This window comes from Echeneis naucrates, chromosome 23, assembly GCF_900963305.1.
Source record: "Echeneis naucrates chromosome 23, fEcheNa1.1, whole genome shotgun sequence".
In the NCBI taxonomy this organism is placed as follows: Eukaryota; Metazoa; Chordata; class Actinopteri; order Carangiformes; family Echeneidae; genus Echeneis; species Echeneis naucrates.
This window is the reverse complement of record NC_042533.1, coordinates 9,674,903-9,687,582: the sequence shown is the minus strand read 5'-3', so window position 1 is coordinate 9,687,582 and position 12,680 is coordinate 9,674,903. Positions and strand designations below refer to the sequence as shown.

Here is a 12,680-nt window from a genome sequence, read left to right as displayed (position 1 = left end):
ATGAACAACCAGCAAGTCTTTTGATTAAAGTCTTGACTTCTGTTGTGTCTAGTATTCATCATGAAATGGATACTCTGGATGATCAGCCCACCTGTTGAGTTCGCAAAGAGAAATATTCAATGTAATAGTTTTATCATTAAAGTAGCAGGGCATTACCCACACAGTATACCTTATACTCACATGAGGAGCTCCACAAAGCGAATATCCTTGTTCAAATTCCCAATTGCCTCCATTTCAGCCTCAGAGAGTGAGAAGTCGAATATCTGCAGTGTTTATAACAGAACACTCACAATCTGATTTATATATTTTTGACTTTATTATTGACTTTTTTTGGAGGGGGGTCCATAAAAACCGACCGCAAAGTTTTCCTTTATGTGATCGGGGGTGAAGCACTTTGGGATGACCACCACTCCTCTCTGCATGTTGAACCTCAGGGTCACCTGGGCTGTGGTCTTGTTATACTTTTTAGCAATTGATACTAGCAGCTCATCTTCCAACAGTGGAGGGCATTTTAGGTTTACCCTGTTTAAAAGACTGGTGCATTACTATAACAGTGAAACTTATTTTTTACATTGAAATTTACATTTTTATGAGAGCAAAGTCTTATAAGTGATTCACTGTTCTATGCAAAAAAAAAAAAAACTCAGTCTTGTGCTTGTTAGACATGAACTGAATCTGGTAAGTATGCATGTCGCTCATACCAGGATGCATCGCGAGATGTTCCCAAGGGGCTGTATCCCACAACAACGATATCCTTCTGCCGGCAGTATTCAAGCAACTTTTTCTGAGTGAAATAGGGATGACATTCAACCTATATATAAAAAGAGTTATTTTGGATGGACAAAATTTAATACAAAGTCATTAAATTATTATATTTTATCATCATTTATGCAGTTATATATACCTGGTTTGAGACAGGCTTGTGTTTCAGCCCAGGTTTGTTAAGAATCAGCTCAAGTTGTCTCTTGTTGAAGTTAGATACTCCCAAAGATTTCACAAGCCCGGAGTCCTTGCAAGCTTCCAAAGCCTGGTCAAGGTATAAGCAAGCACAGCCTTAAAGTAACAAATAAAAACATAGACAATGCCATGTGCTAAAGTTTTACAGGCACACAGAGGAGGTTTTGTCACAGCTTTGGTTGACCTGATCTTGACCTGTGATGATTAGTGATTTTTATTTATTTATTTATTTTCTGCGTTTAACATCAAGCTTTAGACAGTCCTAAGTCTGGAGGCAATATGGCTGTAAATGAAATGTTTTGTAGAACTCAGTGGAGAAGAAAAGGGGCGGTGGTGCTAATACTCCTTTTTTTTATTCTTGGATGCCAGAGTACGGGTCATCAAATCTCACCTCCCATGTAGCACAGAGGTCAGTCTCATGATAAATGCACTTTCCATCCTCATCTTTCGGGTAGAAGGTATCTCCTGGCTACAGAAAATAATTATGTTTCAGTAATATTTTGTGTGGTGAAATAACTTTCCCAGTAATCCAATGTTGACAAAAAATGTCTATATTTTTAACCCAATTTCCACAGATACTGTAATATTAAGTGCAATTATACCTTGAAGGCAGTTGGCATTTCGACAATATAGAGGTCGACATAATCCAGCTGTAACATCTTCAAGGTTTTCTCCAGAGCAGGACGCACCAGTTCGGGGGGATGAAATGTGTTCCACAGCTGAAGAAATAGAGCATACCAAAAAAAAAAAAAAGATAAGGGTACATGTTATAGAATAAGGCTGCAAAAGTGTGATATTCACTTTGTAGCCACAAAGAAAAATGTTCTCCGGTCTTCATTATTAAGTCATTTACACAAACAGGCACACTTCACAAACCTTCCCACAGTAGAAAATGTCCTCTCTTTTAACAGTTCCATCTGCTATTTTTTCCCTTATTGCTTGTCCCACCTCATGCTCGTTGAAGTAGATCAAAGCCCCATCAATGTGTCTGTACCCTGTTCCAATAGCCATTTTAACTGATTCATAGGTAGTTCCTTTGGGAGTCTGTCAAATAATAATCAAAGAACCTTTTATGACTGAATTACACATCAGAAGTCTCAGAGTGATCAGTGTGAATTGTTATCATTTTATGACTTGCAAATCAGGCATTAGTTTATTCTATGAGACATCTAATTAATATCTTACCGTGCAGGGGTCCCCATAGGTCCCTAGTCCTATCAAAGGTATGCTGTTCCCATCCCTCAGAGGAATGGAGTGGCTCTCAGCTGTCAACTTCATGCTCATCAAAGTTTGATCGTCCAAGCACAAACTTTTTCCTGCGCTGCCGATTGTACCCCTATTTGTATCCTTGCGACCAATGTACCACCCAACATCATGTGGTTTATTCTTCTAATCTTTGATATAACAAGACTCCTCCCAGGCCAAAAATCACACAGAGCGATTAAAACGCTCTCAAACACTATCTCACACACTGATGGTTAACCCCAGTGGTTGAATGATGATAAGTTATGGACAGGTGGTTGAAAATGTATCAATTTCATTGTATAAATTCCCGTACCAAATAGTTTTGTCCCAGACCAGGAGCCGTAGCTTTAAACCACCGCAATGCCGTCTGGGTAATTTACGGTATGTGTTTTGAGCTACGGAGGTACAGCTGGTCGCCTTCCTGTGAACATATGGGCTTCAAAATACCATGTATGTCGGATAATTTTGATTCAAATATGACTGGGCGCTGATATCTTTTTCCTGTTTTGGCAGAGACGGCCAAAGATCGGGGAATTCATTATTTATTTCCTCTAGCAAATGTGCAATAAAAAAAGGCTAAGTTGCTAATTTAGCTTCCAAAGCGCAGAGAAATAGACGCAAACCAAAGCTGTTACTATATATTTTAATAAACCGCATTTCGAGGAGAAATGGAAGCGTCTTTAATGCTTTAACACATAATATTTGTGTTGATATTCCCCATTTGGCTTGTTAAATTAATATTACAGGTTGTCCTTTGTTTCCCGTCGCAACGTTATATTGATTGGTTGCTTGGAACGAACGGTACGCAGCCGTTTCTAAAAAAAAAATGGAAGAAAGTGCCGAAAATGTCGACAACGATGACATTGTTATCATCGTGGAAAACGAAGCCGAAAGTTTGCCGGCCGAGGAGGAAAGGCTGAAACAGCAAGGCACCTTCGGGCTCATGGACACATGTCCCATCTGCAAGTTGAGCTTCCACAACAGAGAGCCCAAACTCCTGCCATGTCTCCACTCCTTCTGTAAGAGATGTCTGCCTGCCCCCTTCAGGAGCTCTGACCCGAGGCGTGACTCGCAAGGACAAATCGACAACAACAAACCATGTGAGAAAAGCATCCGTTGATATGAAGTCTGGTTGATCCTTGACACTGTTATGATTGTGGATTGAGCTGGGCTAGAATTGAAACACGTTGGGCTAACAAAAAAGTTTTGATGACCAATCTCCCAGTTTGAAAGCTTTTTTTTTTCAGTTTTGAAACGGAAACTTGAAACTTTTAAACTTAAAATAGTAAAAAGTTGTGAGCTGAGATCTTGACTAATGGTTCTGGTCTTTTGGCCTAGTGGGTGCTATTCGATGTCCAGTATGCAGACAAGAATGCTGGGAAATGGACGTGCTGGATAATTTCTTTGTCAAGGACTTGGCTGAAGTGCCAAGCAGCACAGTGGAGAAGACCAGCCAGGTTGGTCATCACGGGCATATCTTGAACTCCAACTCCGACAAATTGGGTTGTTTACATCTCCCAGACTTTGCTTGTGCTTTGCTTTGTTCCTTACTTTTGTCTGTAAAAGGTTTGTATGAGCTGCGATGACAACACAGAAGCAACAGGTTACTGTGTGGAGTGTGTGGAGTTTCTGTGCGTGACATGCATCGAGGCTCATCAAAGGGTTAAGTTCACCAGAGATCACACAATACGGCAGAAGGAAGAGATGTCTCCAGGTACTGTGTGTCCGCAGCAAATTTTCTGTGATCGTATAACACAAAAGTTGCAAAATATTTAATGCCTGAATTTATTTACAATCCAATTAAAAAAAAAAGAGCATTTGGGGAGTACATATGCTTTCTTGGCTGCATTCTGAGTGGAAGCAGTATGATGCAAATTTGCAACAATTGCCATCAAAGGGTCAAGAATGCTCTATTTACCAGTCACAGAAAGGAGCAGTAAATCATACACTGAAAAATTCCACTGGGCAAAGTCAATACATTCAACAAGTCAGAGAGAATTGCTGACATAAATAAAGTATTAAAGTATATCTGATTCCGATGTATTATCTGCTACTTGGCAATGGTGCAGTTCTTACATGCTGTAGTTTTGAACACTGTTGAAAAAAATGTTCTGTCAGGATGCAAGTTAAGGCACTGAAGGTGTAGATAGTTTAGAAAGCTGAGTATTAAATTCGACACAAGCTGTGGCAAATTAAACGCTGTTCTTAAATTTCCTGCTTCATTTCACAGAAGCAGTCGGTATCTCCACACAGCGGCCGGTATTTTGTGACATCCACAAACAGGAGCCGCTAAAGTTGTTTTGTGAGACGTGTGACAGACTCACCTGTCGGGACTGTCAGCTGCTCAAACACAAGGATCACAAGTATTAAGAATTTTATTCCTACCTTAACATAGCATTTTTTTCTATTGTAGTGTTTCCTGTTGTGATGCACCATCGTGGATAATTTAAGCAGTCTCCTTTATGATTTTTAGCAAATTAGTTTCAGTGATATCATCTGTTGTGTGAATGTTTTGCAAAGGTTTACTATCAGAAAAAAAAAAATTTTTTCCAGTACAATTGTCTGTTTTTAAAAAAAAACAAAAACTGATGATTGCAAATAGTTGCATTCATTCTGTCCTCATTTCATTTGTTTATAGCTACCAGTTTTTGGAGGACGCATACAGGAACCACAGGCAATATCTGGAGAACATGACACAGCAGTTGCAAGAGAAAAGAAAAGCAATTGAAGATGTTTCCAGCTGTATCAGCACTGGGTAAAATTATCCATTACAAATGGAGCCGGATCAATTTTTTTTTTTTTTTTTTTTTTTGGTTTTCAACAAAGTAGCTCGCTAAGGATATTGAAATATGTCATGTACTTTTGAGACTTTGGTTTTCTAAAATATAATAACATTTTAAATTATTTTTAATTAATTATCAATGTCAATACAGAGCCCTTTGTTTTCTGCCATTGGTCTCCCAGGCTCCAACAAGTTGAAGAAAACCGGAAGGCTGTGACCAATGAAATAAAGAAGTCCATTTGTAATTTGATTATGGAGATCAATAGGAAAGGGAAGATTCTGGTTAACCAGCTTGAGGTACAGTGGGTTTGTTCACAATGCCAATAGTGGCTTTCTGTTTTCTGACATTAGATGAATGTGTGTACCCTCAGGCTCTGACAAAGGACCATGAGTTGGGTTTGAAAAAGCAGCAGGACGACGTCAACTCTCTTAGTAGGCACCTAGATCATGTTATTAGCTTCACCAAATGGGCTACAGCCAATCACAGTGGCACAGCACTCCTATACTGCAAGAGGCTGGTGAGTTTCTGCAGCAAATATTTGTCCAAAGCTCACACTGCTGCTGATACTCTTAGTTGTGACACAATTCTCCCTATTTTCATATCCTAGATCCTTTTCCAGATCCATTACCTAATGAGAGCAAGCTGTAATCCATCCATCGTCCCACAGAGTTCTGTTCGCTTCCAGTGTCGCTCTGGTTTTTGGGCCACAAATGTAGACCTCGGTAAGATCATCTGAAAATTAGAGTATGAATTAAGCAGTGGTGGATTCTCTCCGTTTAATCTTTTTTTTTTTTTTTTTGAAAATAAGTAAAAAAATATTGGCTATGTCATCCTCAACTTTCAATTTATCTTTGTCAGTGTGCTCTTGAATCTAGTGAATAAGACAGATTGTTGTTGCATCTGCGTCTTTCAATTTATTATCTCATCTGACCTAAATGCAATTTTTTTTTTCTTAATCTTGATTTGAAAATGCAATAAAATCACTTCTGCATTATCTTCATTTTAATTTTAGTGTGTGTTTTCTACTACCTCTGTCAACGGGCAATTTAGTGGTATAAACAATAGCTTTAAAAAGCGAGATGAAATTTTCAATAGCCAGTATTGTCTATGCTACTAGTCACTGAAGTTACATACTGCCATTTAGTTTCTCTAGTGGTTTCTAAGTGTCCGGTATTTTCAGAGTAATGGACAGTGTTACTTGTAAGCGTGTACTTTATTGGAGACAAAGATTTAGTAAAACACTGCATAAAACATTTTATAATGGTGTCCCTGAACCTTAACACACAAAGACACTTCAGAAAACACAATGCCGCTATGAAAAATTTATGAATGGCTCAGGTACATTGATTGTAGTGGGGCCAATTCATAAATATTAATCGCTGACAGTTAAATTCTCGTTTTGTCCAGGTTCTCTGGTAGTAGAAAGGGGTCCCGGACGGCCGACAGTCACCAACCACCAAGCAGCTCCCAGAGCAGACACATCAACCGGAGGTCTGTCAGTCTCAGCTCAGCAGCGACAGAGCACCCTGGCTCAGCTCCAGATGCAGGTAGAACTGCAGTTTTCATAAGTTCCCAAGTTAATGAATTAAAGGAAAATGAGTGGCAAGGAAATTGTTAATTTCTGCGCTGTACTTCTTGCTTCCAGCTGGAATACTTTGAGGCATTCTCAGTGCTCTTCTTTTATATCATAGATTTAAAATGTCAGCAGAGTACAGTCTCTACCAGCACTGATTAAACTGTCAACTACCCCTTTGTCCAAGGTTGACAAGCTTTCCCAACAGCCCCACAGACAGCCTCCACCCAACCACTGGTCCTGGTACCAGAATGTCAGGCTCCCAGGACCCCCTGGCCCCCCCCCACCAACCAGACCCATCCATGGAGGCTCCTCCCCTTCCCAGGGACCCCCGAGCTTGACACAACCGGGACGCAGGTACGGGAGCTCCCACCCCCACCCCAGAAGCCCCAATTCCTCCATGCTTCACACTACAGGATTCCCACCTGCTCAGGTAAGTGGGTACATGATAGAGCCTGAATCTCTCTCTGTGTGTCCATCCATGTTTGTATGTGTTCCTATAGGCCCAACAAGAACAGTGAGTAGGTTGTGGATGTAGGACATTAAATAGCCAAACACACTACTCAGGATGATGTCTGTCGCGTGTGTTTTCACCAGGAAAAAAATGAAAGTGTTAAATGCATCAATGCCTGTTTTTTTTTTCAGATTCTCTTAAAAAACAAAAACAATAGAACAAACTTTTCTTTCTACATCTAGTCTCTGAGAGATCTGATCCACAGCTCCACCTTCCCTCCTAAATCCATGGACATGTTGCAGGGCACGTCCCGCTATCCACAGCCTCTGTCTGCAGGGGCAGCTACACAGGCATCATTACACCAGGTTTGTAGGAGAAGGAGAAACCTAATAGCTGGATCTTAAGAGTAAGTGCTTTCTGAATTTTGTTTGCATAAGTGTGATGTTTCTAGCCCTTTTTTATTGGTTTCTTTCTCTAGAGGGGTCTACCAGAGTCCTCCTTCCTCAAGAGGAGTGAAGCCAGCGGATCAGTTCCTTCGATCACCATCTCTATCCCCAAGCCCAGCTATGCTTCAAGTGTAGCCTCAGCAACTACAGAAAAAACAAGCACACTTAATCACATAACAGGTTTGTATTAAAATAATATGTAACTGTTTATTTTAAATTAAGCTTTTGATCACAAATCACAATTTTTTTTCTTACCCTCTTTTCTATAGTTCAAGGAAGACAGAACTCCCCAATGGCCAAACCATCTTCTACAGACAGGGGCACTGGGTAAGAAAAGATCGGAAAACCCTAATAAAACTGGGCTAAAACCAAGTTTATATGATAAAGTCCTGTGCATCGAGATTCTGTGTTTTTGGCTATATGTTCTCATAGCAGGTGTCTTCATCTGTATTTCAAACAAGCTGTCATTCTTACTCCCTCTGTTATCATAGCCCCAATAACACACACATAATATTCCTGTGACGCTTCATTTCATCTTTTATGTTTGGTTTATTATGGAATGAGATGTTTGAAGGACAATCTCATCTTCCAAACCAGCTGAGGAAAGAAATCTTTCTTTAACTATGTCATGGTCACAATCTTCTTTTTTCCTCTCCCTGGAAATCTGTGCTTTGAAGGACATCTTCCTGGAAGCAGACCTCTGAGCCTCCACCTGGCCCATCAGCCAAGCGTCGAAGAAGGTCGTCCCCAGGGCCCATTATCATCATCAAGGATGAACCAGAGGATGAGGATGAAGTTCGTTTTGTAAGAGATATGACTTGTTATCTTATGTTATGAGTTCAAGTTGGTGTTGAAATTTCTTGGTTTTGTGTAATGTTGCCACTTCAAGAGAGGAATTTATTTTAATATTTTCTTTGCCTTTTTTTTCCCCTTTCACTAAATTAAAGGACTGCTCTATTGCCTGAATCACAAGCCCAATGTCAAGTTCTTCCTACTGTCTGGTTTTGTTTCAGAGTCAGCAGCTCCAACTCTGTTTATTCTGAATTGTTGCCTACAGGTGCAGTCTACTGTGGGGTCCAGCCTGCCTGACAGCAGCACTGGGGCTCAGTCAAAGCCCCGGCCACCACAGAAGGTATCTATCTCAGTCCCAGTCCCGGGATCAGAGGCCACAACTGGGAAAGAGCAGCGTCCTCAGCCTGCAGCACAGCCGGAGACTGAGAAGAGAATGGAACCGGAGGAAGATCCTAATGAAGACTGGTGTGCCGTCTGTCAGAATGGAGGAGAGCTGCTTTGTTGTGACAAGTGCCCCAAAGTCTTCCATCTTTCCTGCCACATTCCCACGCTGAATGAGTCCCCCAGGTTAGAGGCAGATTGTATACATAGAGGCCCCCATGCATGAATAAAATTGGAAAAAAATAACTAGGTGCCATGATACCTTAGGGAGGACACTCCAGTTCTATATGCAGACTTTGTGGAGAAGTTTCTGCAGCTTAATTAGCTGAATATTTTTGTCTCAGAAAATCATTATAGATTTTACATAACTTCTCTTAAACATTTCAATTAATTAGGTTTGATCACTAGAGGTATATTTGAAATTAATCAGATAAATGAAGGTAAATATTTCAAAATGTTCAGGTCTGTTTAAATCTAAACAATACATAACCAGATAATTCAATATGTCTGACATGTTGGACATCATGTTTGCTTTCTTATGTTGTTTTTTTCAGTACATCACAGTTATTTGATTTATAAAAGAACCAAGCAGAAGAGCAAAAATTTATACTAACACTGATTTCCCCAGGTGTTGTCTTAGACTCAGATTTCCTGAGGAGGGATTTTACATTTTTTATTTAATTCAACAGTAACTGGCCAATCCTTTGATGCAACCTAAGAGCTTTTTGTGCTCTCTTTTGTCTCCTCAGTGGCGAGTGGTTCTGTTCATTCTGCCGAGACCTCGTCTCACCCGAGATGGAGTACAATTGTGACAGCACGGATGACCCCACCACAGACAAATTCTCACCTATCGATAGAAGGGTCTGCTAAGCATTACAGTTTACTTTTTTTTGAGCATGAGAGGCTTGAGTAGTCTGGATCACCTGTTTATATGACTAACCCTAACCCAATGTTTTCATACATTGGACAAATTTGTGTCCTTGAGATCTTAAATTAATTGAATTTAATTTAGCTGCTTTTTAAAAATGCCTTTTTCCAGAAGTGTGAGCGGCTGCTACTACGTCTGTTCTGCAATGACTTTAGCGCTGACTTTCAGCAGCCTGCTTCTCCATCGGTAAGACATTGCAATTATTGAAGTTTCAAAATATATATATTGAAAGATATGAGAAATTAGTCTTTCAAATAATTTTGGAAAGACTATGTTTCTCAAAAGATAACATTGACCTGTTATTGGATTTGAATTTCAAATTAGTTTTTTAAAAGAGCTGTTCATTTTTAATAGATGCTAATCAGTGAAAACTTTAGATCATGTAAGGTGTATGATAAATGTAATATTTTTTTTTTTTTTATGTAGGAGACAAGAAGGTATAAAGAGCTGATCAAGACACCGATGGATTTGTCTATAGTAAAGAAGAAATTGGAATTGAAGGATGGTGAATGTTATAATAGTCCTGAAGGATTTGTCGCAGACATCAGGCTCATATTTTTCAACTGTGCGAAGTACTACAAGGTAAATCAGTTGCACTTTTGTTTGTTTGTTTGTTTTTTTAATATATAAAAATGTCTGGGAAATTAACAATGAAATCATCTGTGGGTCAGGCAAGCAATGTGAGATATTTTTTCTTTATTGTCAGCTGGTTTTAGGTGTATCGACCTGAACTTAAGCTCTACCAAAGATAAGTAAAAAATACATCATGTCTTTCATTGTCTCTGAAATTTCTGTGTAGGCAACCTCAGAAGTTGGAAGTGCTGGCTTGTACCTGGAGGACTACTTTGAGGAACAGCTGAAGCTCATTTATCGAGATAAGGTATTCCCTGGTGGGAGGGAAGAACAGATGATCCCTCCTTTAGAGGATGAAATCGATGAAGAGGAGGAAGAGATGATGGAGGAAGGTGTGGCACCAGTTGAAGACGACAAACCACAAAGTCCAGCAGGAAAAGGTATCCCACCTGTAGAGGAGGATTCAGTTCCTCTGGGAGAAGCACCAGCCCCGGCAGAGGAAAAAGAAATGGAGGAGAAGTCAACTGACACAAGCGAGATGGAAACAAAACGAAGTGGAGCAGCCAGTGAGAAAGTCCCACTGTCTGCAGAGGAAGTAAAGCAGGATGAGAAAAGTCCTGTGGAGGATGTGAAAAGCTCTTCTGCTGCTGATAGTGAAACAAAAGACGTAGCTCCCACCTCCCCAAAAGAAGAGAAGCTTGAAGTCCCTACAGACAAAACTGTAGATCTACTCAAAACTGAGAAGGAAGCAGCTCCTGCAGACACAGCCAAAGAGGCGGATGGCTACATGGGTTGAGGAACTGTGGTTAAGATGAATGATTTCTGTCTTCCACAGAATTGGCCCCAGTGGGGACCCACATTTGCTGCAATCAGACAGTTTTGTATTGTGTTATATTTGCATTAGGATGAAAAAATGCTGCTGTACTACACAACAGTGGCAGTGATGCTGCAGAAGCACAGTGAAGGGATCAAATAAGTTGTGGGGTTTTTGTTGGGTTTTTTTTTTTTTTTTTCTTGCTGAAATTAGGTCACAATTTTACTGTAAGATAGCAGGTTGTTGTCTGTGATGACGACACTAAGAGGCACACGATAGATATTCTTTGTTGACAGGATCGTGTGTAAGTCACCATCAGTTACATTGCCTATCGCTTGTACATAATACCATGAACTGGCACAAAATGCTGCAATCATACAAAGAAAAAAGGACTTTGGATTAGTAATGCATGCAAGATGTCTTAATATAAATACTAATGCCTCAATTTTGTGTTTATAGAGATTAGTCCACTTGCTCTAGCCATGTGGCTCATACACAAGTCATGTTTTATTGCAATAGTATTTTTTATTTTATTAGTGTTGTAATAATGCTATGTATGCAACAAGGAGGGCCAATGTATGTATTGCAGTTTGTGAACAGAAGATAGTGACACAAGTATCAGTGGAAATTTGATTTTCACTGTTCCTCAAAAAAGCTGGTATGTCTGCTGCCAGGTTGTTTGAGAACAAACATGAATTTGAGGCCCCTTATTCCCCAAATTCCAAAGATGAGTCATCATTCAGCCGTCTTGGTTCTTTTTATCCAGAGAACATTTCTGCATAGACTTTATTTATTTAAACTTTATCAGTCCGAGATAATTAAGAGACATGAGTATCACATTCTTATTTATCTTTTTTTTTTTTTTTCTCATAATCATCTTCTGACAACAGCTTGTTTTCCAAACTCTGTCCTTGTCCTCCTGCATCATGATTACTGTTATGTAATATCAGACAAGAACCTTGTTGTTTTGGTCTGCTAAAATATTGAGAAATGCATGAGGTTTAGAAGGGTTGGACAATTAAAAAAAAAACAAACAAAAAAAAAACACACATTTTTGGCAGAGACCTGAGTTAAGTAAAAGCTTTTGTGTGGCCAAAGTGACTGACATACTTGTTGTACAATGCCGTGACTTTATCACAAATTGAGGATAGACAGGGCCTGTCAGTGAACTCTAAAATGACATCGAGCATTCAGAACATCAGCATTTGCAACGCACAGTGTTTCGTCTAGATCCAACTGCTGCTTAGCTCCCACTGTAGTCATTTCATGGGGTCATGTAGGTTTTTCCCTACATCCCCTTTTAAAAAAATAAAAATAAATGTATATATATTATATATATATATATATTCACACACTACCAGTAAAAAGTTTGGGCACACTTTCCTCCTCATTTGAATAAGAAAGTGTGTCCATACTTTTGACTGGTAGCGTATATATATGATTTTAAATTATTTTATGCAGTGGCTCTAAGAATATTGTAAAAATAAAAGCAAAGAGCAATTTCTGTGCATGAATTTCTTGTTTTCTACACGTTCAGAGATTTCCTATTTCTTTAATTTGGTCATATTACTATTTTTATTTATTTAATTTATTTTTTTAGCCTTTTACTCAGACTTTGCTCTCAGCATCTGCTCACTTCCTGTCGGCGCATTAATACCTGTTGGCCCCAATAAAGGCCGCAGCGGGCCGCGGTGCAGCCATTCAAACGCGGCTCCCTCCACTCCGCCCTCCTGC

General features: G+C 39.6%; 2 protein-coding genes across 4 annotated transcripts; one reads left to right on the top strand and one right to left on the bottom strand.

Moving 5' to 3' along the window:
• Positions 1 to 48: 48 nt before the first annotated feature.
• On the bottom strand, positions 49 to 2,241 carry LOC115036671 (3-oxo-5-beta-steroid 4-dehydrogenase). Of its 2 annotated transcripts, XM_029494945.1 has the most exons (9): positions 2,143 to 2,241; positions 1,834 to 2,001; positions 1,560 to 1,676; positions 1,349 to 1,426; positions 905 to 1,027; positions 702 to 811; positions 357 to 522; positions 181 to 263; positions 49 to 91 (listed from the first exon to the last, which is right to left on the bottom strand). In XM_029494945.1, exons 1-9 carry the CDS (start codon positions 2,239 to 2,241, stop codon positions 49 to 51), a joined length of 987 nt encoding a protein of 328 aa, XP_029350805.1. The 2 variants fall into 2 exon arrangements, with proteins under 2 accessions (XP_029350805.1, XP_029350806.1); XM_029494946.1 differs by lacking the exon at positions 905 to 1,027 and having other exon boundaries at positions 2,143 to 2,235.
• A 351-nt stretch (positions 2,242 to 2,592) lies between these two features.
• trim24 (tripartite motif containing 24) lies at positions 2,593 to 12,038 on the top strand. 2 transcript variants are annotated; one of them, XM_029494943.1, is made up of 19 exons: positions 2,593 to 3,302; positions 3,541 to 3,659; positions 3,769 to 3,916; positions 4,433 to 4,565; positions 4,841 to 4,957; positions 5,167 to 5,281; positions 5,356 to 5,502; positions 5,593 to 5,707; positions 6,393 to 6,532; positions 6,767 to 6,991; positions 7,255 to 7,377; positions 7,491 to 7,638; positions 7,728 to 7,785; positions 8,136 to 8,262; positions 8,516 to 8,817; positions 9,381 to 9,492; positions 9,671 to 9,745; positions 9,986 to 10,141; positions 10,359 to 12,038. In XM_029494943.1, the coding sequence occupies exons 1-19, from the start codon at positions 3,029 to 3,031 to the stop codon at positions 10,926 to 10,928; spliced, it is 3,204 nt and encodes a 1,067-aa protein (XP_029350803.1). In that variant the 5' UTR covers positions 2,593 to 3,028; the 3' UTR covers positions 10,929 to 12,038. The 2 variants fall into 2 exon arrangements, with proteins under 2 accessions (XP_029350803.1, XP_029350802.1); XM_029494942.1 differs by having other exon boundaries at positions 6,746 to 6,991.
• The last annotated feature ends 642 nt before the right edge of the window (positions 12,039 to 12,680 follow it).